This window comes from Anarrhichthys ocellatus, unplaced genomic scaffold, assembly GCF_004355925.1.
Source record: "Anarrhichthys ocellatus isolate YVR2014 unplaced genomic scaffold, GSC_Weel_1.0 scaffold54, whole genome shotgun sequence".
Lineage (NCBI taxonomy): Eukaryota > Metazoa > Chordata > Actinopteri > Perciformes > Anarhichadidae > Anarrhichthys > Anarrhichthys ocellatus.
The window spans coordinates 512,274-535,753 of NW_022280084.1; the positions used below are offsets into that span (position 1 = coordinate 512,274).

General features: G+C 42.7%; 1 protein-coding gene across 1 annotated transcript in view; it reads left to right on the forward strand.

The window, feature by feature from the left end:
• Nucleotides 1–984: 984 nt before the first annotated feature.
• The window catches only part of LOC116396212 (receptor-type tyrosine-protein phosphatase N2-like), a 142,930-nt gene continuing 120,434 nt past the window's right edge, over nucleotides 985–23,480 (forward strand). The window contains exons 1-8 of the mRNA XM_031870675.1: nucleotides 985–1,006; nucleotides 1,114–1,252; nucleotides 1,753–1,897; nucleotides 4,228–4,615; nucleotides 5,729–6,025; nucleotides 7,139–7,179; nucleotides 8,774–9,147; nucleotides 16,722–16,808. Of these exons, the coding sequence (XP_031726535.1) occupies nucleotides 985–1,006; nucleotides 1,114–1,252; nucleotides 1,753–1,897; nucleotides 4,228–4,615; nucleotides 5,729–6,025; nucleotides 7,139–7,179; nucleotides 8,774–9,147; nucleotides 16,722–16,808 (1,493 nt within the window). The remainder of the gene's footprint in view (nucleotides 1,007–1,113; nucleotides 1,253–1,752; nucleotides 1,898–4,227; nucleotides 4,616–5,728; nucleotides 6,026–7,138; nucleotides 7,180–8,773; nucleotides 9,148–16,721; nucleotides 16,809–23,480) is intronic.

The following is a 23,480-nucleotide window of genomic DNA, read 5'->3' on the forward strand; positions in this document are numbered from 1 at the left end:
AGTGGGTTTAGAGTTTCACATAATTTTATATGCATTTATTTAATGTCACACAGCTGCATTTAGCACTAAACATACAAACAAGACACCTAATACTAACAGTAATCACACATTATTTTTGTCACAAAACGTTTTTTAACTTGGAAATGCAACTCTTCGTCATTTCTTTTAAAATGTCTTCACCTTCTGAAAACTTGAGAAACAGGCTTTACAGACTACAGCGGTGGTGTTCTCGTTCTTTTTTTTAAGAGTGCGTCCTCCGTTCTGGACCCACATCTTGTGGCATCACATCTGGAGCTGCCGTCTGTATTACTCGAATCTTTCAGGAACGTCATCGCTCATCTGCCAAATGCCTCTCGGTTCATGTTGTGCTTTGCGCGGCGCAGCCATATTTCCGGTATAACATTTCGTTCCGCTACCCCATCTGGTGCTGGCGCCTGCTCCTCTGTTCGGATGCCAAAAAAATCTGTGTTTGGATGCATGTTAAGCATAAGAAGCAGACATGAATGCCCAAGCAGCTCATCAAACTTGTCCTTTTGTACACTTGCTGGAATGCAGAAGAGATTTATGTCGATTATGCTTCATTTGCCAGTAAATGCACGGGAGTGTGTGGTTGACATTGGTGCTGAGACAGTTTGACAACTAGAGGATAAAGAAAATGTTACTCAGAAGAAAAGGGACACAGCTGCCTAAACTGCTCATCAATATTTCTCCTTGTGCCCTCAGTTGCACAGAGAAGACAAACATTTTTTGAATTGAATGTGAATCATCAGGAAAGTGGAGCATTGGTCGAGTATTTGATTGTATAAGTAAACCACAGGTTAATAGTTTCTGCTTCTTCACTGATGCAGCCAGCCTATAGTCTCTCCAGAACACGCCGCTCTGCTCATGAGTGACCTAATGAGTGAAGGGAAATTACAGCATGCTCAGCAATTTATAGCCCTTCTTTCCAGACCTTAGTAACTGCATTTCAGCTGGACTTCCTTCATGCGTAAAACTCACTTTCTGAGTACGCCACTGCAGCGTTAAGTCACAATTCAATCTTTTCCGTCTGAGACACGTAGGTGTAGAACTGCCTCCAAGTAGAAACAATAGGGTTCTGACATGGTTCTTAAGGTTCTCCGTGTTTTCCGTCCGTAGGTTTGACCTGGGAAGATGACGCCACTCAGCAGGTTCTGTCCAAGGAGCTGTCCAAACTGAGGAGGGTTCCCTACAGGCCTCAGCAGAATGGAGCTGTGTACAACACCGACAGAAGGTCAGATGTTTACCCATCAGTTAAGATCTGTGGAGATGACCCGCTGTCCCACTGTGGTCCAAAAACAGTTTTACGGGATTTCACTAGTGCTGGTTTTACAAAGATATTTTGGACTGGTGTTGGCTCATAGATTAGTCTGAAGCAGGTTAGATTAGATGTGATGCATGTTACGCAAAATAAAGACAAACTTGTTTATAGACCTTAAAAGTGAACCACTCTACCCCAAATCTAACTCAGAAATAAGAGCCATTACTTCACCACTATTTAATTAGTGATAGAAAATGACAAAAAAAGAAAACACGTCTCATAATTTGTTTGCAAAAATATTGTGAAGCTACCAGTGAGACGAGAGAGATGTATTTAGAGAGTGCTGTCCCCTGTTGGAAGTATGTCGGTGTATATATTTTAAATAAAGTAATGATTTTGGAAAAAAAAGAATTATTTGGCTGTACAGTGATACAGGTATGTGCACCTTTCCTTCCTTTTTCACTCTGTCACAGGCCGGTATCTGAGGCGATGGACCCAGCAGAACAGAGGGTGAAGCCCGTGGAGGCGGAGCTCAGCAGGAATCTGCAGACGTACCTCCAACGTCTCGGCCTCGTTCCGAAGACGTCGTCTGCCTCCAGTCTGAGCACCCAGGTCAAGGTGAGGGATTCCTGGATGCTATATGCGTCTCTTCTTGGTCTCCGCTCTCCAGTGAAAGCATCTACTAATAAACGAGTAAAGCCTGGACTCACACAGCACAAAGTCCAGCTCCTGTTGCTCCCTGTTTCACATTTGAAAGTGGGAAGAGCAGGTGGGACATTTGTTTTCCACCCCAACATCTGCTTGTCACCCCACTCTCCGCTCACAGCCACCTGCCTCTGTTAAAAAAAAGACTCAATAAAGTTGCAATCAAACAAGTACTGAGCCATAAAACGCACACACACACACACCACACACACACACACACACACACACACACACACACACACACACAGTTTTTAGTGATTAACTGAAAAGAGAGGATCTTTCTGCTGACTATTTACATTTTTTATTTCATCCTGGTTGTTTTCCTATATTCTTCCCTTCTTTTGGATTCTGAAATTGAAAGTTTTTACTCTCCTGCCCTCTGGGGAGCCCTTTATTTTAATACAGTGCCAAAACTGAAACTGAAGATATCCACTAAAGTTGAGCATTTATATTTTGCTACATAAACATAATACAAAAAAAAAAAAATGTTTCAAGAGACTGGTTTCTTCGCTAAGTAGCCTGTTTAATAGCCCCTCTACATTCTGAAAGACTGGCCTGGGGCTGCGAGCCATTCACACAATGGAAGAGTCTGGAGCATGGACTTAATAAACACTCACACATCTTCACTCTGCTCAAAATAAAAAATTAAAATCACCACAGAGTTTTAGACAGTATTTTAGCTTGAATTAAAGCATGACCAACAAGGGACTTCCAAAATGTCCCCTGTTGGCGATGGAGTCCCCTGTAGGTGAATGTGCAAATACGGTGATGTCCACTGTTGGATAGGAAGGTGAGAACAAACACACCTTCACAGCGTGGAATCCGGTGTCATCCTTCGTTGTCGCTCCCGCTCTCGCTTCTTCGTCCTAACTGATGGCTTCTCCCAGCGTGGCCGTTACGAGCGAAATAATACCAGCCGAGAGTTCATGAGTTCACTTCTCTAATTAATAACTCTCCACGTGACTGGTCTCTCTCTCCAGCGGGGCGAGGGCAGAGGGAGCGCCGCTGCTGAATGGCGGAGGCCTTTCTCCTCCTCCACAGAGCACGGGTGGCACTGAGCCCTGCAGGCATCGCTTTGGGGCTCGTGGCCTTTTTTCTTCTATCCGAGTTCATGCGTTTGGTGGAAAAAGGAAAAAGGAGCAGGAGGCCCAAAAGGGGGGGGGGAATAAAAACCGCACCAACTGTGCGACACACAGCAGATTAATAAAGATGCCGACAGTGACAAATACCAGGAGGGGCCTCCGCACATACAGATCCTAAAGAAGTATGACGAGCTGTGGGGGAACTTTACGGTTCATGTTGGTATTGTTATGATAATTTTACCGTTCGTCAGGCTTGTGCCATCTCTGTGCTCCCAGGTGGGCGTTCAATGGAGCCGGCAGGGACAACTTGCTTTTGTTGTAGTTGATGGATCTGTTAATATGATTGCATAAATAGATTAAGAACTTGTTTTTTTTATCAAATAAAGGCTTACTTTTCATGTCAGTAGTCATCATAGACGTTGGATGAAAGCCGAGATTTTTTTCGACGACATTTAGATATGTTTAGATTTTGTGATGTGAAGCACTTCGACTTCATCTCCTTCCAGATAAAACAATACGTCTTACGTGAATTTGTCTTTAATCATTTTATTTTGAACCATTTAAAAAAATAAATGAAACTTGTATTACTTTTTTAGAGAATAACATAATATACAAGTCCTTATTTGACAAGAATGAAACTGTTTTAAAGAATGCATCATCATATCTTTTTATATATTAAATGAGTAATCGAGGCATATTTTGACCAGTATTATATGACGACTAGGACTAAACCAAAAGCTGCTCCGGTAGGATGACTTGGCAATTTTACCTCAGCAACATATTTTTTTGCAACCGCATAAACAACCGTATCTCTGCTCATTACTTCAGTGTTAGGTGGACGTTTGTCTTTGTCCCAGCATCTGCATGAAGTACAATTCAGTCACGTCCACACACCTGGACGCCTGCTTCTCTCTTTTAGACCGTGGCAGCAGAGAAATGAGAGGAAACGAGGCAGAGAGAGATGGCCAATGACCATCAAGCTGGCCTGGGGTCGATTCACAGTCGGGGCCCTTAAACTTTTTGGCCCCCAGACAACGGCAACATGAATAAGGATGTAATAATCTACACGGTCATGTTTACGGTTTGGGTTCCCCATGACGGCACAGTGTTTCTTTAAATGAACTCTGTGTGATTATAATTGCTTTTTCTTGTTTCTTTCAGGGCGACCGTTTCCAGTCCGGCATCCCTGCGGACTTCTACCGCTCCGAGGCCCAGATTATGCCTCAGAAGTCGTCTCCCTCCGGCTTTTCCTCTCTTCCATCTTTCTTACCTCTGCAGGAGCAGAGACCCCCAGACGAGCAGCTCCTCGTCACGCAGGCCGAGGGTGACCTTCTCCTGGGCGCCCTGAGGCAGTATCTCTCCGCGCATCGGTCCCTTTACGGTGGAAGGGTGAGCCCCGAGGAGCAGGAGGCCCCCTCGACCCGCCTGAGGCCCTTCTACAGCAGAGCAGAAAATCCTGGGCTCAAAAAAGACACCTCAAAATCCAGGCTTCTGAAGTTGGGGAGAACTCAAGGGGTTTCAGTCAAGGACCCTCTGACTTCTGTGGATGGTACGTGTTTTAAAGTGCACCATGGAAGGTCATCTCACTCACTTGCATGTACAAGAAACATCTTCTGTGTTTTCAACTATCAATGCTTTTAACTCAACTTTGGCGATTTGTTAAGCTGGAGTTTGTGGCCTGAATGAATAGAGGGTCAGCTTCCTGTTCTGTTGCATTGCTTTGCTCAGATGTCGCAGTCATGGTACATAAATGACAAAATAGAACATTTGCTTGTGACTTCCAGAACAACATCACCTAAATGACTTCTATGGGTCTGATCTGCCACCTCCATGCTTAAGCTCTGGTCAGATTTAAAGCAAAAAAAAAAAATAACAATGAGTAACGGTAGAATTCATGTTTCAACGTTGTACCTGAAATGTGTTCTTGCCAGATGTTGAGCATCTGTATTGGGACCCCAGCTATTTCAGCTCAGCGGTATCGTTTGAATGAATGAAGGTGCTGAAATCATTATAAAGACAAAAGAATCAAACTCCTGATTCCGATAAGTCAACGAACCTGTTGTCCTGTGTCACTGGAACGTCCTTTGCAGATGCAGTTCAGCCAGTTGGATATGGAAATTGTAATTTCTGAACATTTAAAGCTGCACTAACTCATTATTTTTGGCCAATTTAGGGGCAGCGTAAACAAGTTGTAGATACAACATAAACTTTTAAGTTGATATGGTGGATTCTTATTTTCCCATCCAGCAGTTATTCTTTACATTATATTCAACAGGTGGACAGAAACACAAATGCTCCTAATGAGTGATAAGTCCAGTACTCTCTCTCTTTTAGCTGTTTTTGGTCTCCACCCACTCCTGAGGGAAACATCTTCATCATCTTTAGCTGCTAAATGCTCCGCTATGTCCACCAGCGAGTCTTTAACTGTGTCTGTCTGCTGCTTCGTGCTGAGCAGGTAGTCAGCAGTGGATTTATACAGATCTTTCTCTGAGAACGACACGTATGGACCTCTTATCCATGTTGACATTGAAAGCTCCAGCAACTTAATGGACCAGATGGTGACATTGTTTTAGTCAACCTCTGTTTCCCAGATGAAGTTCTAAATCAAACAACACACTGTCATTCTCAGCGTTTTAACAAACCACCTCTGTGTCTCCTCCAGAGAGGTTCATCGAGAACGTTTTGAAGAGCGTCGGCAGGCACCACGTTGACGTGAACGGCCTGACGGCACAGGACTTGGGGCAGCTGTCCAGCCTCATTGCTGATGCCCTGCAGGTGGTGGACCAGGACCAGGGACTAAACAGGGGCATAACCCGTGTCAGACCTGGACCGAGAGACCTGGGGGGAGAGGAAGAAGAAGAGGATACTGCCAGGGATGAGGAAGAGGAGAAGTTGCTGGAGAATGCTCCAAAACTGAAACCACAGGAGATCCCTCGTGTGGCGCCGGCAGCACTTCAAGGTGATTTTGTAGTGATTAATTTCGTGTTTTTGCACAATTAAAGTATTGAGCAGAAGCTGGTAAGCGAGTCTATAGTACATTCATAACTGTAGGTAGGATTAAACAAACAAAGGAGCTCTCAAGCAGCTTGCCTGCAAGAACGCAGCATTAAAATCAATGTGAAAATAAATGGGCATCCTGTTAAGCTCAGTGTAAACACAGCCAGCTTCAATGCTTCAGAGTCCACCGAGACCACTCCAGCTGAAATGTTTCCAACACGGTGAAGAAGAATGCTTAACAAATAGCTTTAAAACGGCTGAAAATAGTAAACCAAAAACCTAAATGTTAGCTTGTTTTGAAACAAGCAGACCTTTGAATAAAACTGCAGTTGGAAGGTGAAATGACAATAACGTTTTGTCATATTTGTTTAAACTGTCACTATATCCTGACGGTAATGCATGAGATACATGATGTCAGGTTTCTCTGCCTTCATTTAGTCCAAGAAGAACAACCAATCAGAGCAGAGGAGTCTCTAACGGAGCTGTCAGTCACTGCTGACAAACTCTGATCAAACTGTCAAACTCGTCACCGCTGATCGAATATGAGTCAAGATGATGTCACTGCATTGCCTCTTTCTCACCTCCACATGTTTACAGCAACATACTTCAGAGCACCGTCGAGCTGTAAAATGAGGAATGCTGCTCCGGCCGGTGGGCGGGGCTTGGTTTGGGGCTTGGTTTGGGCTCAGCTTGTTTTCAACATGGCGGATCTCTCTCACAGATTATCTGTCTCGCGTACTACTGTCAGGATGTAGTGGCATAGTTATCAATGAAGTTATTCTTGTTAAAGTTACTGAATGTAGCTTTAATGCTTATCTGATGTTTTTCAAGATGTGTTTAGTAAAGAAAAAAAAATAATCTGTGAAATATGAAAATACTGCAACTGTGAATTCATATCAGTCAAATATTGAAGTTTATTAATTTATTATTTAATTTTGAAAGAAGTCCTTGAAATTTGGACATCTGGTTTTTATCTCTTTGTTTGTTTTTACTTCTGTTCATTTTGATCAACATTACTCTTCTCGTTGATGAACACCAACATGTATCAACACTTTCACTCTCTTTCTCCCAACAGAGCGCCACACGAATACAGAGGAGCGTAACATGAAGGACACGGTAAGCAGTCAGTGTGGTGAGAATAAAACCCTGAAATGTCAGAGGGAAGGCTCACATTATAAGCCATTATGTGTAATCTTCTGCGAGGAGAAGAATGTGAAGCCGGCTGTTTTCAAAATAATTTAAAATTGTGTTTGACCTCAGCTTCTGTACGAAAGGTGAAGTGACGGTCCCGAGAACTGAATCTAGTTTTGAGAGACTGACTTCACAATACGGTCGTACGGAAATTAAATCAAGTGCAGCGTTCATAACGTTTTTGTGGCTTTTGCACAGAGGAGACTTTTTAAACACTGCTAAGCTACTTGTCAGACTATAACTTGTAGTACGAACATTATTTGTCAGTTCTGTTTTGCAGTACTTTTTTAAATTGTTACAATACTGCTACACATTTTGTGTATGTGATTCTAAAGCAACTAGAAGGCAGACGAGTCAAAATGCTTTACGTAAGACATTAAGACAACATAAAAAGACACATTTAGAATGTAAAAGATTATAATTAAATAGAAGATAAAAATGATCTAGAATATGATAAACGAGATGTGAGACTAAAACAAGAGAATAAACGTACTCTGTATTGCAGTTAGTGCTGTGCAAGATGTGGAGTTAGTCTTTTCACTCGATGTTGAACCTGCTGCAGGGATTTGTTCCCGTTCAACCACAGGACCATTGCTGAAGTCCAACTCTGATGTTGGGTGATCCGGTTTGGCTCGCAGTTGGTGTTTGATGCATGTTTTGATGAACATGAACAAAACGGACTCAAAATGACAGCAAATAAACATAAAAGTAAAACAAAAAGGTACTAGACGTCTACGAAGAGATTCAAAAACAGCTGCAAAGACACTCACGACTTTGAAATGGAGAAAACCTCAAAGAGACACAAAATGACTACAAAGATACTGAACATGACCACAAAGACACATAAAACGACTACAAAGAGACACAAAGGAACTACAAAGAAATGCAAAAAACTGATGCTAAGAGACTCACAACAACTATGAAAAGGGACAACTCAAACAGACACAAAGAAGCTACAAAGAGAAGCAAAATAATCAAAAAGATACTCAACGTGACCACAAAGACACATAAAACGACTACAAAGAGACACAAAGGAACTACAAATAGACCAAAACAACTACAAAGAGATGCAAAAACTGAGTCTCGGCTCATGACTATGAAAAGTAAAAAAAAACCACCTCAATGAGACACAAAGCGACAATAAAAAGAGGCTAAGCAAAAGTCTGTCGTTCCCTCTCCTTTGTTGGAGTGGTGGGGGGGTCTTTGGCATGTCTGTGCCCGGGGGCCCATTGGATCATAGTTCGCCCGTGCATGAAGGTGTTTGGTAAATGCCAAAAACGCCAAAAGAAGAACTTAGAAGAAGCTAGAAATGACCAAACAGATGAATTATTCCTATTCATGAACTGCAAGCGAGACAAACGTCTTATCGTGTGTTGAGGCTTTAAACACTTTAAGTGGACCTCAGTAGTTGGACCTTTTTGATACTTACTCTACTTCAGACCTAAAATGTTGCTCATGGTCAGAAGATGCTGCATTTTGAAATTGAAACGTTGTCATTTCGTTTGCTTCTTCTCTTCAGCCTGAGAGTGGAATCCTCTTCTCCAAACTTCTCGCCTACCTGGACGAAAGCTCCTTCAGCAGCCCCCCCTCAGCGAGGAACCGCGACGTCGTCGCTGCGGAGACACCCAGAGGCCGACAGGCGGGGCTGGAGAACGTCCAGAGTCGGACCAGCGCGGCGGGGGTGACGGTGCAGAAGAAGGACGCCGCCCAGTCGGTGGAGGAGGTGTCGGAGGTGCGGGGCTGGATCAAGGAGGTGGCTCCGCCTCCTGCTTCGCTCGTGTACGAGAAGCCGCACAAGAAGACGATGCACGTTCCCGAACTTCAGCTGGACGTCAAAGCCGGCGGGAAGAAGGCAGACGAGGATGTCTTCGGCTACGTCATCACCGACACAGAGTGAGCAGGAAGCTAAGCTATCGAATAGAGTCCGACTGATGCTGGATTTTAGAGTTTGATTTCAGTTTTTATATTTGAGATTAAAACAATCAGTTTTTTGATATTATTGGTTCAATAGATATCCGCACAGTTACATCTATGCAGAGAACACTTTGTGTTGATATTATTGGTTGAAATCAGTCTTTATAGCCGACATAATTATAGTTAATTAGTTAATTAAGGCCACATGACATCTTTTGATTAAATGATTGCTGTTTCAACAGATATAACAAGAAATATTTATATTACCCAGCTTTGAATACACTGCTGCTGTATTGACTGTCTTAAGAGAAAACATTCCACACGATGTATTTTCTTTTGTCTGTATTTAGAACGATCCACAGTAACCTCCAATACTGTGTTCACACAGCAACAGAGGCACGACGTGTGTCTTCTCTGTACATTTACAAATCTGTTTCTGTGTCGAGGCCATCAAGGAACAAAAATAAAATCTAGTTTCTCATACATCACGAAATAGGTGAGATAGAAACTGCCTTCACACTGATGTCTAATATTACCCAGGATGCAACAACACGACACTGTCAGGCCATATCTTTCCTTCAATTGGTTCTTATTCACATCGATGGTAAAGTCATTTTCAGATTGATTCCTCCGCTCCTCAGTTTGAGATTAGAGACATTTTCCAAATGTTTGCTGTGGTTTCTTTTTCTGTCTTTCATCTGCAACAAGGCGCACTGTGGCTTTTCCCTTTCTGTCTCTTCCTCCTGGTCACTCAGATAAATACAAGCCCCGGATGTTACATTAAATAGGAAGACTATCTTTGCGATGTTGTTGACACGGTCACATTTAGGGCTTTAGTTCAACAAATGACAAAGTGTTTGGTGTTTGTTTGTAAAAGCTGATAATATGGAATACATCATGTTTCTGACTAATTTAAACTCAGGCATTTCTTTTTGAAAATAATATTTATTTAAATATTTGTTAGTTTCCTGTATTGCTTGGCTCCCGGTCCCGGACGGAAGTGAAGATCTTGGTTGTAACGTTAGTGTATCCAGAAGCCAAAGTGAGCTGCAGTCAAAGACCGCGCATCCTGTGAAGTCCCGTTGTGGACGACGTGCTCAATGCAGGGCTCTGAAGCCCCGCCCCCTGTTGCTACACAGAGCGCCGTTTGCTAATTTATTCAAAGTTTATTAATATTGTCCAAATTGCACCAAATTTGAAACAGCACGCCGTGGGTTCCCCAGCTTAACACCCAGCAAGTGTGAAGTAGATCAGATGAGCTGAGTTTGAGTTATGTAAAGGACAGACAGACAGACACACAGACACACACAGACAGACAGCGATTCCTTCCTTTATAGTGAGATTGTAACATCACACAGGTTTCTTTTGTTAAAACCTGTAAAAACTTCAGTCAGCAGAAGTTTTACTCTGACAGGAAGTGTACATGACGGCACTGGAGACGCAACTGCTGTGACTTTATGAAACCGAGGTTGCGTTGCTCTGACGATAGGTGAACAGCTGCAAGGTTAAGATGTCCTCAGACACTTTAGCGCCGCAGATGTCTTCAGACTTCAGTGTGCTCAGCACATTCCTCTCTTACCCTTTACTTCTTCAAAGTGCCTCTTGACATTTCCGTGAGGTTGCTGGACTCTCAGAGAACACAAAAGTCCTCGACTGTTTTCACATTCTGTCAAATCTCTCCTCGAGAGAGCGGAGTGCAGCACCGAGCGCAGCACGGGGAAAATAAACGAGACTTAAAGAGATTCAAAGCTTCTTCTGGACTAGAATACTCTCAATGTCCACGTTTTCACCAGTCTGTTGGTTGTTGTTTGAGCAATGACAAAACGTTAAACCTTCTACCGTGTGAAAGACACGTCTGAATGCAGTCAAATGTACATTTTTAGTCTCTCCATAAAACCTTGAACGTGTCTGTAGATGAAATAATACACAACACCTCTTGATGACAACAAGAGGAACATGAACCAGAAGGCGTTTCATTTCTTTTATCTCTTTCTACTAAATTACTTTCTGTCGCACCGTTTATACGTCAAAACATTCCAAACTTTTTTGTGTAAAAGATGAACGTTTATTTCTTTATATACTTGATTGTGTCGATACATGTCGTTGATACGTTCCTTTCCTTTTTCAAACATCTTGACACAATTTTTCATAATTTCGTTTGTTTCCACCCAAACATAACTAAATTATTCCAAGACACAAATACATAAACAGCTGGAGTCAAACTGAACAATTAAAACAATTACAAATAAAAAGTGACTCCATAGCAGTTTGTATGAAATATTATTATAAGTAAGAATTAGAATAAAATAATAGTAAAATAAGATGCTAGCATCGTTTCGTGTTCGTTTTAATTTGTTTGTTTGAAACTCTGCTTCTTGAGATAAAGCTCTAAGGCTTAATCTTGATTGTGTTACTGAGTGACTCTTTAAACTCTTTAAACCAAAATGACACAAACGATCTAACCGACCGAGGCAGTCGATGGAGTCTAGTGTCTGTAACGCGTAGATATCGGCTTCAGTTCCCCGTCACAAAGAGCTGTGTGACAGTCAGCTAACTTTAGCGTACACTTTAACTCATATTGATTGTCTCAAATACTCCTCTGATGACAATTTCTATCTGGAGAAGAACGTAATACAACCACACGTTACAAAATCTAGACTATCCCTTTATGTGTTGCTCAATCACAGCTTTAAGTAAGACATGTATCCTCTACAATAGTTTGAGGTGTCTTCAATCCGTCCCCAGAGGAGTGACATGTCTTCTTTTTATTAACAACACAGCTGCATTGTTCATAGGAATAAAAATCGTATCAGTGCAGGACTAACGAGACGGATAAGATGCAAAGAGGAGGAGGAGGAGGAGGAGGAAGAAGACAGGGTGATTCATCACAGCTGGAGGAAAACACCTGCTCTCCAGCCCACACACACACACTGCTCATATGGCCGTGTGGACACACACTCCTTTAACCCTGCAACCTATAAAAGCCATTCCCTTGTTTCCTCCCGTCCCACACACACACACACACACACACACACACCTGCTGTGAATCATGATGCACATCAGACTGCATCTTAAAAGACCTATAACAACATGAAACACCCACATTAGTCTTTAAGATCACCCAGGATGTAAAGTAATGATCAACAAGCTTCAGTTGACGTGTGTATATAAAATGCTAACTGCCAAACCGCATTCAGCTTTAAATGTCTTTCACTCCCTAATTAGCTTAATTAAAAGAGAGGGAGAAGGGGAAGTGGCATTTTTTTCTTTAATAATCTATAATTATGTCATTTTTAAAAACATTTACCTTCCCTTGAACATTTCTGTTTTTATTTCTCATTTATATTATTTATTCGATACTCAAGGCAATTAGTTTCACAGGTTTATTGACCGTCCTTTGATGAACTCCCTGTGATAATATCAGGGTTAAACTTTCATACACAGACACGCATAACATGACATGACAACAGCAGTTCAGTCAGGAGAGACAAGTGACGGATTAGTATGAGGCTGGTAGAAAAGAGTTGATGAAGCTGATGAATCTGTGAAGATTGGGCGGAGATGGGGAGGTGGAGGGTTGCGTAACAGCTGCATGACCGTACTGAAGGTAGAGAGACGATCATGTTTAAGAGAGTCAGCAGCAACATGATAGGCTAACGATGTCATTGTGTCGTTGTGCTGTTGGCTAGAGAGACCAGCTGATCTAGACAGCTGATGTCATGATTGACCGCCCCAAACAATGAGAGCAATACTCATCAGGGGACTGCAAACTGTAAAATACTCTCGGACGCTGTCGGAAGACTCCCACTCAAATATTTTAAACCACAACCTTCATTCATTGTTTGTTTGTAGCTGTTACAAGTATTAGCATCCCCGGTAGCAGTACAGGTGTTCCATCAGCACAGACACTGAACAGGTCAGGCTGTCGGTTTGTTAGCGTTTGCCCTTAAACTTTAAAATGTGTAAGAACAGAATAATGAGACGTTTTGAACAAACTGAATCAAAGCTGCTCCGGTCTGTAGGAGAAAACATCCTGCTGTTGTATCTGAGAGGGATCGTAACCCAACGTACCGCGTGTGCTGCAGAGCTACAGTGGTGGAGCTGCGGTGAGGTTCCTCGGTGCGGTTCCTCGGTGAGGTTCCTCGGTGCGGTTCCTCGGTGAGGATCGCTGCTGTTGGATCTGAAGCAGCAGCAGCAGCAGCTGACTCGTGCCGTCGCTGTCTGCTCTCCAGGCTGAGGAAGGCTGTTACGAACCATCATTCAAGACAAAACAAAAAAATGACGTTTTACACTAAAAGAAACTTGGCTGCCATTTTTCCGATATTTGGAAGCATAGTTAGAATATTGTGAACACTACAAAAACCTAATTGAATGATTGGGAGGAACAAATAAATTAAAGGTTGCAGACGAACTAAACAATTCAAATGCATGAATTAAAAGTACCCTGCAGGTGTCTGGAGGCTTCTTCTCTTCTGCATTTGAACTCAGCAGAGGGAGCTGAGGGGAGGTCGGACGAGTCCACAGCAGATAGGAAGCAATTAGCTTAGAGTTTGGATATCAAGCTTTAGACGTGATCTCCAAGCGCGCACACACACACACACACACACACACACACACACACACACACACACACTCACCCTTTGCTTGCATTGAGGCTGTTTTAATTGACTACTTAATCAGTTGTTCCTCCATTTCTCTGCTGTTTCACAGTTTGGTGAATTGTCGGTGAGTTTCTCTTTCTAAATGTAGCTTCTACATCAACAGTCAAAGGTCCTCTTGTTAAATGAATGGTTTCAGTCTCGCTGTCGGGCAAACCACCTTGCATCAAAGCTCCGCACTATGGAGAGGAGAGCAAGAAGGACAGAAGGACAGAAGGACAGAAGAAAGGATGTAAGAGCAAAGACTAAGACGTGAGGAGAGGAGGACGGAAAGAAGAAGTAATGGAAGCAAGACATGAGGGAAGTTTATGTAAGAAAGAAAGAAAACAAGGAAAGTAGAGAGGACGAAAGAAAGACGAGAAAGAGAAAGAAGCATAAAAGAAACAAGAAACAAATGTTTATTGGTCAGCAGCTCCTGTTGAATATAAAATACTTCTAAGTATCCAATAACTCAAGCTGTCAGAAAAATGCAGTGGAGTAAGAAATACAGAAACGCTGTGAAGTGGAAGCACAAAACTGTACCCAACCTCCTAGAAATGACATTTATTTACAACTAGATGAAACACGCGCTGCCTGTAGTGTGTTAGGAGGGAAGCTTCTCCTCACGAGCTGGATTGTTTTTAAACGACTCTTTTGTTTTAAAGGAAACAATGAAAAGATTCAAAAGATTATGTTCTCATCAACATCATTTTGAATTATATGCATCTATACCATATCCACTCATAGCAACTTACGCATAATTACGCTTGATCAGCGTTAAAAATAACCTTTTGTTGATTTAAAATAAGTAACAAATCTGTAGATTTGAATGAGACGGCTACATGTAAAATGTTAATGTTAAATGTATTTCCAACATGATCTCATTCCACTCGTCACATTTTGCGGCGACATGACGAGAGCTGGACACAGAGCTGGATGCATCGCCTCATTCCTTCCTAAACCTCTCTCAGTGGCGCATGAAGCAAAAAAAAGTTTAATTCCAGAGAATAAAATTCAGATTAAATTACGCAGAACTCCGCCCCAAAGACAAAGTCCAGCCTGGTTCTCATTCACATGAACGGAGGAAGTAAAACAACTCTGGGTTTGACTGTGAGGGCCGTCTACACCTTTGAGTGATTCACGTGTTCGTACTGTGAGGTTGATTCACTTCAAACATCCACTGAGTCACAGACTTCTCTTAATAAACGTTTGATGGAGTTTGGTGAAAGTGTCTCAGACTCAGGCGGCTACTCTCCACCTCTAACCGTGTTTCTTTTCTCTCTCTTTTTAAGTGCATGCGCACAAATAACAGTCAAAACAAACAAATCCACAAAGAGCATTAAGCAGTGTTCCATTATCATTTGAGACATTCATCTCTTTATTCGGCCCAAAGTATGTCTGAATACCAGCGGTCTGCTCTACATCAGGGTGAAGTAGCTTTCTCGTCTTTTTTTTTTGTTCGAGGACGCCGACTCGCTTAAAAACACAACAGAGGTCGTTCTCACCGTGGAACGCTGCCAGAGCTCCTTCATTTGTTTAATGGCTGCACAGAGTCTGTGTTTTGGCCCGACCTTTTCCACTCACCGTCAGCGCTCACTTAAAAGCATAAAACGAGGGAGCGGGGAGTGATGATAAGCTCTCTGCGTTCGACTTTCCTCACCTCAGTATTCACCTCCCTCACCTCACCTGGGAGCTTCTGCTTCTCTCTTCTGGACTTCAGGTTTTGGTTTTGATTTTTCTAAATTAGCAAGTGGTGAACTATAAAACCTTTATTTCATCACATTTTAATTTCAAAAACTTTTCTCTCATTAGCGTTAACCTGATGTCACCACATCCTGAATCTTAGTTGCACACATTTGGCCTAATCATTTCAGTATGCCGTAAGTGCTTCAACATGTCCCTACATTAACAAGCCTCTATATGCATTGACATGTTGGCATGTTCTCAGAAGTATCCACTCCATCTCACAGATGCTTTTGGTAGCACTCATACACTCTTCGGCAGAACCTTATATGGTTGGCTTGTCCTCAGAGGAAAACCCTTGGTGGTTCCAGGTTGAACCATTCCACCTGGAACCCTTTCGTGGGTTCTACTACAACCCAACACAAAGGGTTTACCTAGAACCATCGGCGAAAAGGTTCAATCCAGAACTCTCTATGCAAGGTTCTACAGAGAACCCTTCTATGGTGTAGTGGTTTCACCCAGAGCCCTCTGTGGTTAGGGTTCTGAGCTTTTGTGACGCAGCTGAAGGCATCAACCATCGATTTGGTTCGATCCACTTCCCCATCTGTCTGTCAAAGTGTCCTTGAGCGAGACGCTGAACCCCAAGTGGCTTCCCAGCGGCCCGCTGCTCCTGAAATGTTAATGCAGAGGTCGCATTTTATGTATGTACCTTAATGTATATGACCATTGAAATTAAATTATGGTGAAGCGCCCGGTGTGTAAAGGCCTTTAGGGTGCTAAAATCACCAAGGGAGTTCTACCAAGAGCCCTTTTGTAGACCAAGGGTTTCATCTAAAACCCACCCAGGGTTCCTCACAAGGCTCCTAAAGTTCGGGGGAAGATGTGGTGCAGCCCAACCCGCAACAATAATGGTTCACAACCACCGTTTCTGGGCGTTGTGTGGACTTTGAGGATCTTTGAAAAGCTCTTTCTTCAAAAAAGGGTCTTTCAGCAGCAGATTGTTCTGGGTAGAACATCAGCCCTTCAGGTAGAACCCTTTTGGAACCCTTATTTCTAAGAGCATAAATCTGAAGAAGTACTAAGAATTTGGTTTTAATCTGTGGGATGAGTTTAATTTAATTTCTGTTCTTTCTCTCCTTTACCTTCTTTCCTTCCTTTTCAAACATCCCCATCCCCTCTTTTCTTTCTGTCCTCCTCCTCCTCCTCCTCCCACCTCCTCTTCGTCGTCATCAGTGGACTCCAGACAGACGAAGGCCTCCACCTGATGGAGATCCTGGCTCGCAGGGCTAAAATCCAGATGACCGACTTCGCCGAGCTCTCGTAAGTATTTCTGCTTTTTTTTGATCTGTCACTCACACTTCAGCACAATCAACATCCAACCTAAAGCTGGTATTTATTCTCCGGGTTTAAACCGTTCATTTGTCCAACTGCGGGGTGGAGTGTCATCAAAACACACACACACACCTGCTCATTTACTGTGTTTGCTACCGCTCTGTGTAATCTATTGCTTTTGAGTTTCACACCTGTTCTGGTTAAAAATGCCAATAAATAAAGTCTGTTCAAACAGAGCCGGCACACAGGAAGTGACACGTTTCACACGATTCATGTGTTTTCACGAGAATAATCCCGGCAGTGTCCAACATGAGGCTGGATCATTTTCCATGTTTTGAAGTTTCACACAATCATCCAGAAACACTCTAAACTGCAGTCCTGTTTCAATCTACAGACGTCAGCTTTGAAACGTGCAGTTTATCAGTCTGATATGACATCAAACTGTTATAATATAACCAGCTAAATAATGATTTTAATTTCTCTTAATCTCGCGACTATAATAGTAAAATGTGATGCATCCCTTTTTTGGGGGAGCGATGTCGTTCATCAGGATTTAACGGTAGTTATTTAGCTCATATGGAATTTTTCCTAACTTAAGTTATAGGGTGTGAAGGGAAACTGATATTTTTCAACCTGCTCCCCATTTCCCCATGTTTTTGTGTCTAACTGACTTGTCGTGTCTTGTCGTTACTCGCTCCAATGTTGAGGACATCTTTACCTACGTGTATTATCTTTTCTGTTTCAAACGGCCTGATATGAGTTTGCTCAGCCGGTCTTCTCTGCAAAGGCCTGCAGAAAACGTTAATGTGTATCTTTGCCGAAGTCTTTAAACCTTAGAGCAGCACGGCTAATCATAAAATACCCACCGACATCTTTTACATGCAAAACATATTCAGTTATTTTGCCCTTATTCCGAATAAGCTGTTCACATGGGTAATGGAAATGAGTATTCCACTAATATTCCCGTTTACATGCAGTACAACGACACCATGATGCTTCCTCATTACTGATTATAGGGGCCAGTGAATCCTACGACGATGCTCTTCACGTCTATGTTTGACGGGTCCGTGCCCGAACATGTCAAAACATGGAAAAGTGGAACAGCAGCAGCCGCTTGTGCCATTTTGCTTCTTTGCGTCAAAATGTTTTAAAAGTTTTCCCAGCGGTGGAGGACTTGTTGGACCGTGTGAACTCAGCCTCCCTCTTTCCTTCCTTCAACCACCTTCTTAAAAAGGTTGTTGATATCCAAGTCGTTCATAAAGGTGTGTTTCTCCTTCAGAACAGAAATGTGGGCTTTTCTTTTTCACATGCATCTCTGCTTCAGCTTTGCAACCTATTGGCTTGTTTGTGTTCAACGCACGGAGCTGGTCGTAAACAGGAAAGAGGCCGTGTGTCTCAAAGTGCCATAAAAACCTGTATTGAGGCTCATATTCTGAATGTGCTGTATATACGCATCCAAATAACGCTCCTAGAACCAGGATAATATCGGCATATCCCACATGTTTTAATCAGAGAATGGTCCATCCAGAAAAAGGCCTAATTCATTGACATGAGCCATATCAAATTCAGAATCATGTCATATTCTGAATAATAGTGGAAAATGAGTGTGAATGTAAACGTAGTCACTGTGAGTGGGCTGCCGTGTTTGGGTCCCGCTCCAGCGCTGTGTTCAGGAAGCGTTTTTTAATGTTTCCAAAGTCCTCCTCTAACTCTCTAATAGAGCAGCGCCTCTGGTAATGCAGCCCTGCCAGCTGTCAGACGGCCAGGCAGTTGACTAAAATTAAGAATTACTTCATCAGTTTAACGCTCCGAAATCACCAACGCCTCCGTCCTCTTGACTAGAGATGCTGGAGGAGCAGAGAGGTCTGCAGATGACTCACCGTGTTTATCGTGCGACATCAAGCGTCTTGTACCCGTAGGGCTCGAGTGGGCGGCAATTCTTTTTCCCAAAGGGCGAGACATCTCGTACTGAAACTCTTCAGATGTTCCACCGAGGAAGACGAGCAGCGGTTACCCTCCCCCGTAACCCTCCCCCCCCAAGCATGTCGGATCAGAGAGGGCAAACTGGTGGGATCAAAACACAGGGATTTTAAAGTCAAAATCAGAAGCAAATGAGGTAGAGAAGAAACAGTGCCCTGAATGCAACGACGTCCCCTTATTTTCATTCTGTCAACATATTTTCCTGCTCCGGGGGAGGGGGGGGGGGGACAACGAGAGCTGCTCCTCCGCGTTATTGACATGTTGGAGTCGAGCCGCCGCCGACTCCAATCACTTATTAATGAGGCTGAACTCTGCCTGAACCCTCTCACTTATTCTCCGGGCTTATCTACCCCCCCCCCCCCACACACACACACACTCGCGCACACACAGGTGACTTGCAGTGGGTTGTGAACATTGTCAATGCGGTGAGCTGCAACTGCAAAAACAAGTGCTACTGCAGGGGTTTTGCACTTGAACCAACTAGCTGGGGATTATAGTCAGACTCGGTATAGAGACAGTCGATGCTATATAGTGTGTGTACAGGCCTACATGGTGAAAAGCTATAGGGGTCAAACATGTTTCATCCAGCAACAGGAACTTCAAAGGTTTTATGCATATCGGGTCTGGTGATTTGATATTTAGGGGTCTCGCATTTGGGTATGAAATCATGCCTCTATAGCGCCCCCCCTACAGTTGATCTTAAGTTTCAAAGGCCACGCCCCTCACCCCGAATGGCCGATTGACTTGAAATTCAACACACATGTTCAGTTCCATCTGCTCCTAAAATCCGCCGACATTGTCCGCCATTTTGACTTTTGTGAAAAACTATTTTTTGCGATCTCCTCTTGAACGCTGGGTCCAATTGCTAACACATTTTCTGTGCATCATCATTGAATCAATCTCATCAGATATTTTCAAATTCTTGTTGATATCTCCTTGTATTTCGAAGATATGGACCAATGAACTTATTAGGGGCGTGGCTTTGTACATTTTAATACACATAATGTCAAAACCATTTGGATTATCATCACGAAATTTGCAGAATATCTCCACATTGCATCCTGTAACATACCCTGACATTTTCATTACATTCAACCACCAGGGGGCTCTACAGTAATTTGGCCATTTAATGCCTTTTTAGGCAATTCTCGCCATTTTTAGGCTTTGTATTTTAATGAACTCCTACAGAATTTTTGCGATCAACTTCAAATTTGGTCAGGATGATCTAAAGACCTTTACGATGAAAAGTTATCAAAATGGTGAGTTTTCATTGAACGTCTGTTCTATATATATATTATGTTTGCTGCTAATTTAATAGTCTGAATTAGCACCTTTAAAGTGCTTTGTTTAAGAGTGAAGTGCATATTGGACTCAACAGTCCCACAATGCAACACTTAGCAGAACACGTGAAGTATAATTGGACGGCGTTGAGAAACAAAACAAAGCAAAAACAATGTCTTTTTTTTGAGTCAGGACGCACCTTGTCTCATGACTCATTCACATGAAATTGTAAAGTACATGATTTGACTTCACACCTACAGATACAATTCAATTTGTGTGAAACAGTGATTACTGTGATCTGTGCAGAATCGTTTTGGATGATTTATCTCGTTAGTCCAGCATATTTTTTATGGTATTAACAAGTATTGATTATTCTAAGACTTTTTTTACACAGTGAAACCGCTTTTTTAATGAATGAACACTAATGCTCACAGTGTGTGTGTGTGTGTGTGTGTGTGTGTGTATGCGCTGAAGTTTCCCATGCTGCAAAATGTAGCTCGGTTGCGATAAAAGTAAACTGAACTTTTTGAATTGAATTTGAAGTTGACAGAGAAAGAATTCATGTGTGTGGACATGGGGATTGGGTGGCTTTGGGGTGGTGCGATTCTCTCTCACACACACACACACACACACACACACACACACACATACCTTCACACACACTGCCTCCCTCCCACCCACCGCCGCCCGGGGCCCCGTTGTTCCCGCGGCACCTCGCCGCGCTGCTCGGCTGCTGTATGGAGTCGCTGGGTGGCCCGTACTGTTCTCCGTTCTAATGCACCTTTTGTCTTTGTTCTCCTATTCTGGGAATGAAAGACGGGAGCTGCACACTGGATAGTGATGGATCGGAGGCAGAGAAAGCAGGAGAGCGACAGACAGACAGAGAGAGAGAGAGATATAGATACAGAGAGAGAGAGAAGGGAGAAAGCTGAGAGTGTCTTTTGTTGCGAACGCAGTGAAAGCCCAGCAGGGGGAGCCGCCTTGACAATTTGTCAGAGGCGTGCGCGCTTGTTCTCCGAGGCCGCCCCGGCTCCTCACCGCTGTGGCAACGGCATGTCACCTCGGCCAGAATAAGTAAAGCCCAGAGACAAAGGCTTTAGATGGACGCTGAGCCTGCTGACACTCCTGATTTACCCAGCATGCCTCTGGCTATTACCGCCCCAGCTTCTCAACACCCCCAACTACTTTTTCTTTTTCTTTTCCTTCCCCTTTAACCTCTGCAAATCCAGTTTTCCAATTATTTCTCCCTCTATATCGATTTAAGGGGAGAGACTCCAGACAAAAACATGTCTTTTCATGCTCTGGTCAATTTAGAGATTTTGGTCTTTTTTGCTTCCATAACACGTCTTCTTTCAGACTAGAGGAGAGAAAACATCTCAAACACACATCCAGGTGTTTATTTTAATACTTTGTCTGTTTACGTCCATCGATTTCTCCTAAATTCACCAAAAGTTACCTTTAGATAATGCCTCATTTGCATATTTAAAGATAACATTTGAGAAAACTTGTAATACAAAAATGAATTGTCTCCCTGCCACCCCGTTCACCTGGACTGTCTTCACTTTTGGAAAACAAAAGACCGTCCTGTAAGGTGTTATTATATCATCGCTGATAATGTTTTTAAGTCAGTCAGGGCATTTTATTACGTGACGCCATCACCATTTTGATAAAATGTAATTTTGGTACAAAACACATATGTAATAATAAATTATAATAATATGTAGATGTGTGTGCAGCTATCAAAATCAACTTATAAAAGCATCTTTCAGCCCTAATTTTGTGTCCTAAAACCCTAATTTGATCAAAACTTTCCCAGCTAATGAAGTACAAATGACTTAAAACAGTTTTATGTAGTTAATCAAATGAAGTTAAGTTCAGAAAAGTTGTTCATTATTACATCACTGCTCAAGTTATTGACGTTTATTAGATTTTCGCTGAGGTTAATTGCTAATTTCATTAAGTTTTCAGGTGTAATTACATTAATTGCTCTTTCATTTGTCAACTGTGTTATTTGAGTGAGCACCAGAGAATAAATTCCATTCACCTCCACTGTATTTGGTTAGAGGCAAATATCTCACCGGTGGAAGCTGTACAAATAAAAACGCAACACTATCTGTCGGGGTGAACAGCACTGACAGTGCTGTATAAAGTCACAGTAGTGTGTGTGAGTTGCCCCCCCCCCCCCCTTCATCCATCTGCCATGGCAGCAACACCGGAGGTGCCTCCACCTTCCACCTCGCACAGAAGCACCAGATTAGCATATTACAGCAACAAAAAAATGTCTCTTGACAAAGTAGCTGGCGACCTGCGCAACCTCAGCCACTTTCAAAAGACAACAAAACTCTCCCTCTTCTACCGGTTTCCTCTCGGGGGAGGCGAGGGGGGGAGGGGAGGGTTAGAGAGCAGCGAGCCTGCAGCAAAATATATAAAAAAATAAAAAGTCCACTCTGGCAAACATATGAATCATAGAAATGATCCTCCACACTTTGTGCCAGGACACTAAGCGAACCTGGAGAGTGACTCACAGCTTTGTGTTTCATTTGGAACAATTCAATACCGGTGCTTTAGATAATACTGACGGCGAGCACTTCAAATAAAAAATAAAAAAGGCCTTGTATGTGTGTTGTTTTTTTTTAGCCGGCGTGGTGGACTGGTAGCGGTGGAGGGCGAACAGGAAGCGTTGGTGTGGGTGGATTTGGCAGAGCCTTTGACTGTACGCTGGCAGCCAAATAATCACGGCTGTTGCGTAACTGTAGCCGAGTGTGTAGACTGGATGTGTTTTGTTTTTTTAATAAACCTGAGGGTCGAGGTGATGTAACGTCTGCCTGAGCTGAGGGGGTCATATCAGAGAGCCGCCACTAGGAGGAGAGAGAGGGCCTGAACTGGCTCAGGATGAGGAGGAGGAGGAGGAGGATGAGGAGGAGGAGGAGGAGGACCGGATGTGTGCAACACTGCAAAACAAAAATCTTTATCCATCATCCAGTCCAAATGGTTGAGTTTTATTTTCTTGAAACAAGTCACACCATCTACCATCACTTTTTTGATTAAATTATCTTTGTGCAGAAAAATCAAGCTATAAAAGCATATATCTGATGAAAACTATCCAATCTAATGAAGTACAAATTATTTAAAATGGTTTTATTGAAATGAGTTGAACCATAAAGTACTGGTAAAGAATCAGTCTATTTTTTACTCATCACGGAGGTTTTGATAGTCTTTAGTCCATCCACAGCATCTCGTGGCTCTTGAGTGACACTTTACACAGAGGATTAGAGATCAGTTAGTACAGATCATATAATCCTCCAACTAATCTGGAATAATGCAAAACATTTTGGGGGGATTTTCTTTTGTTTCATGACCCCCCCCCCCAATGAGTAAAAAATAGACTGATTCTTTACC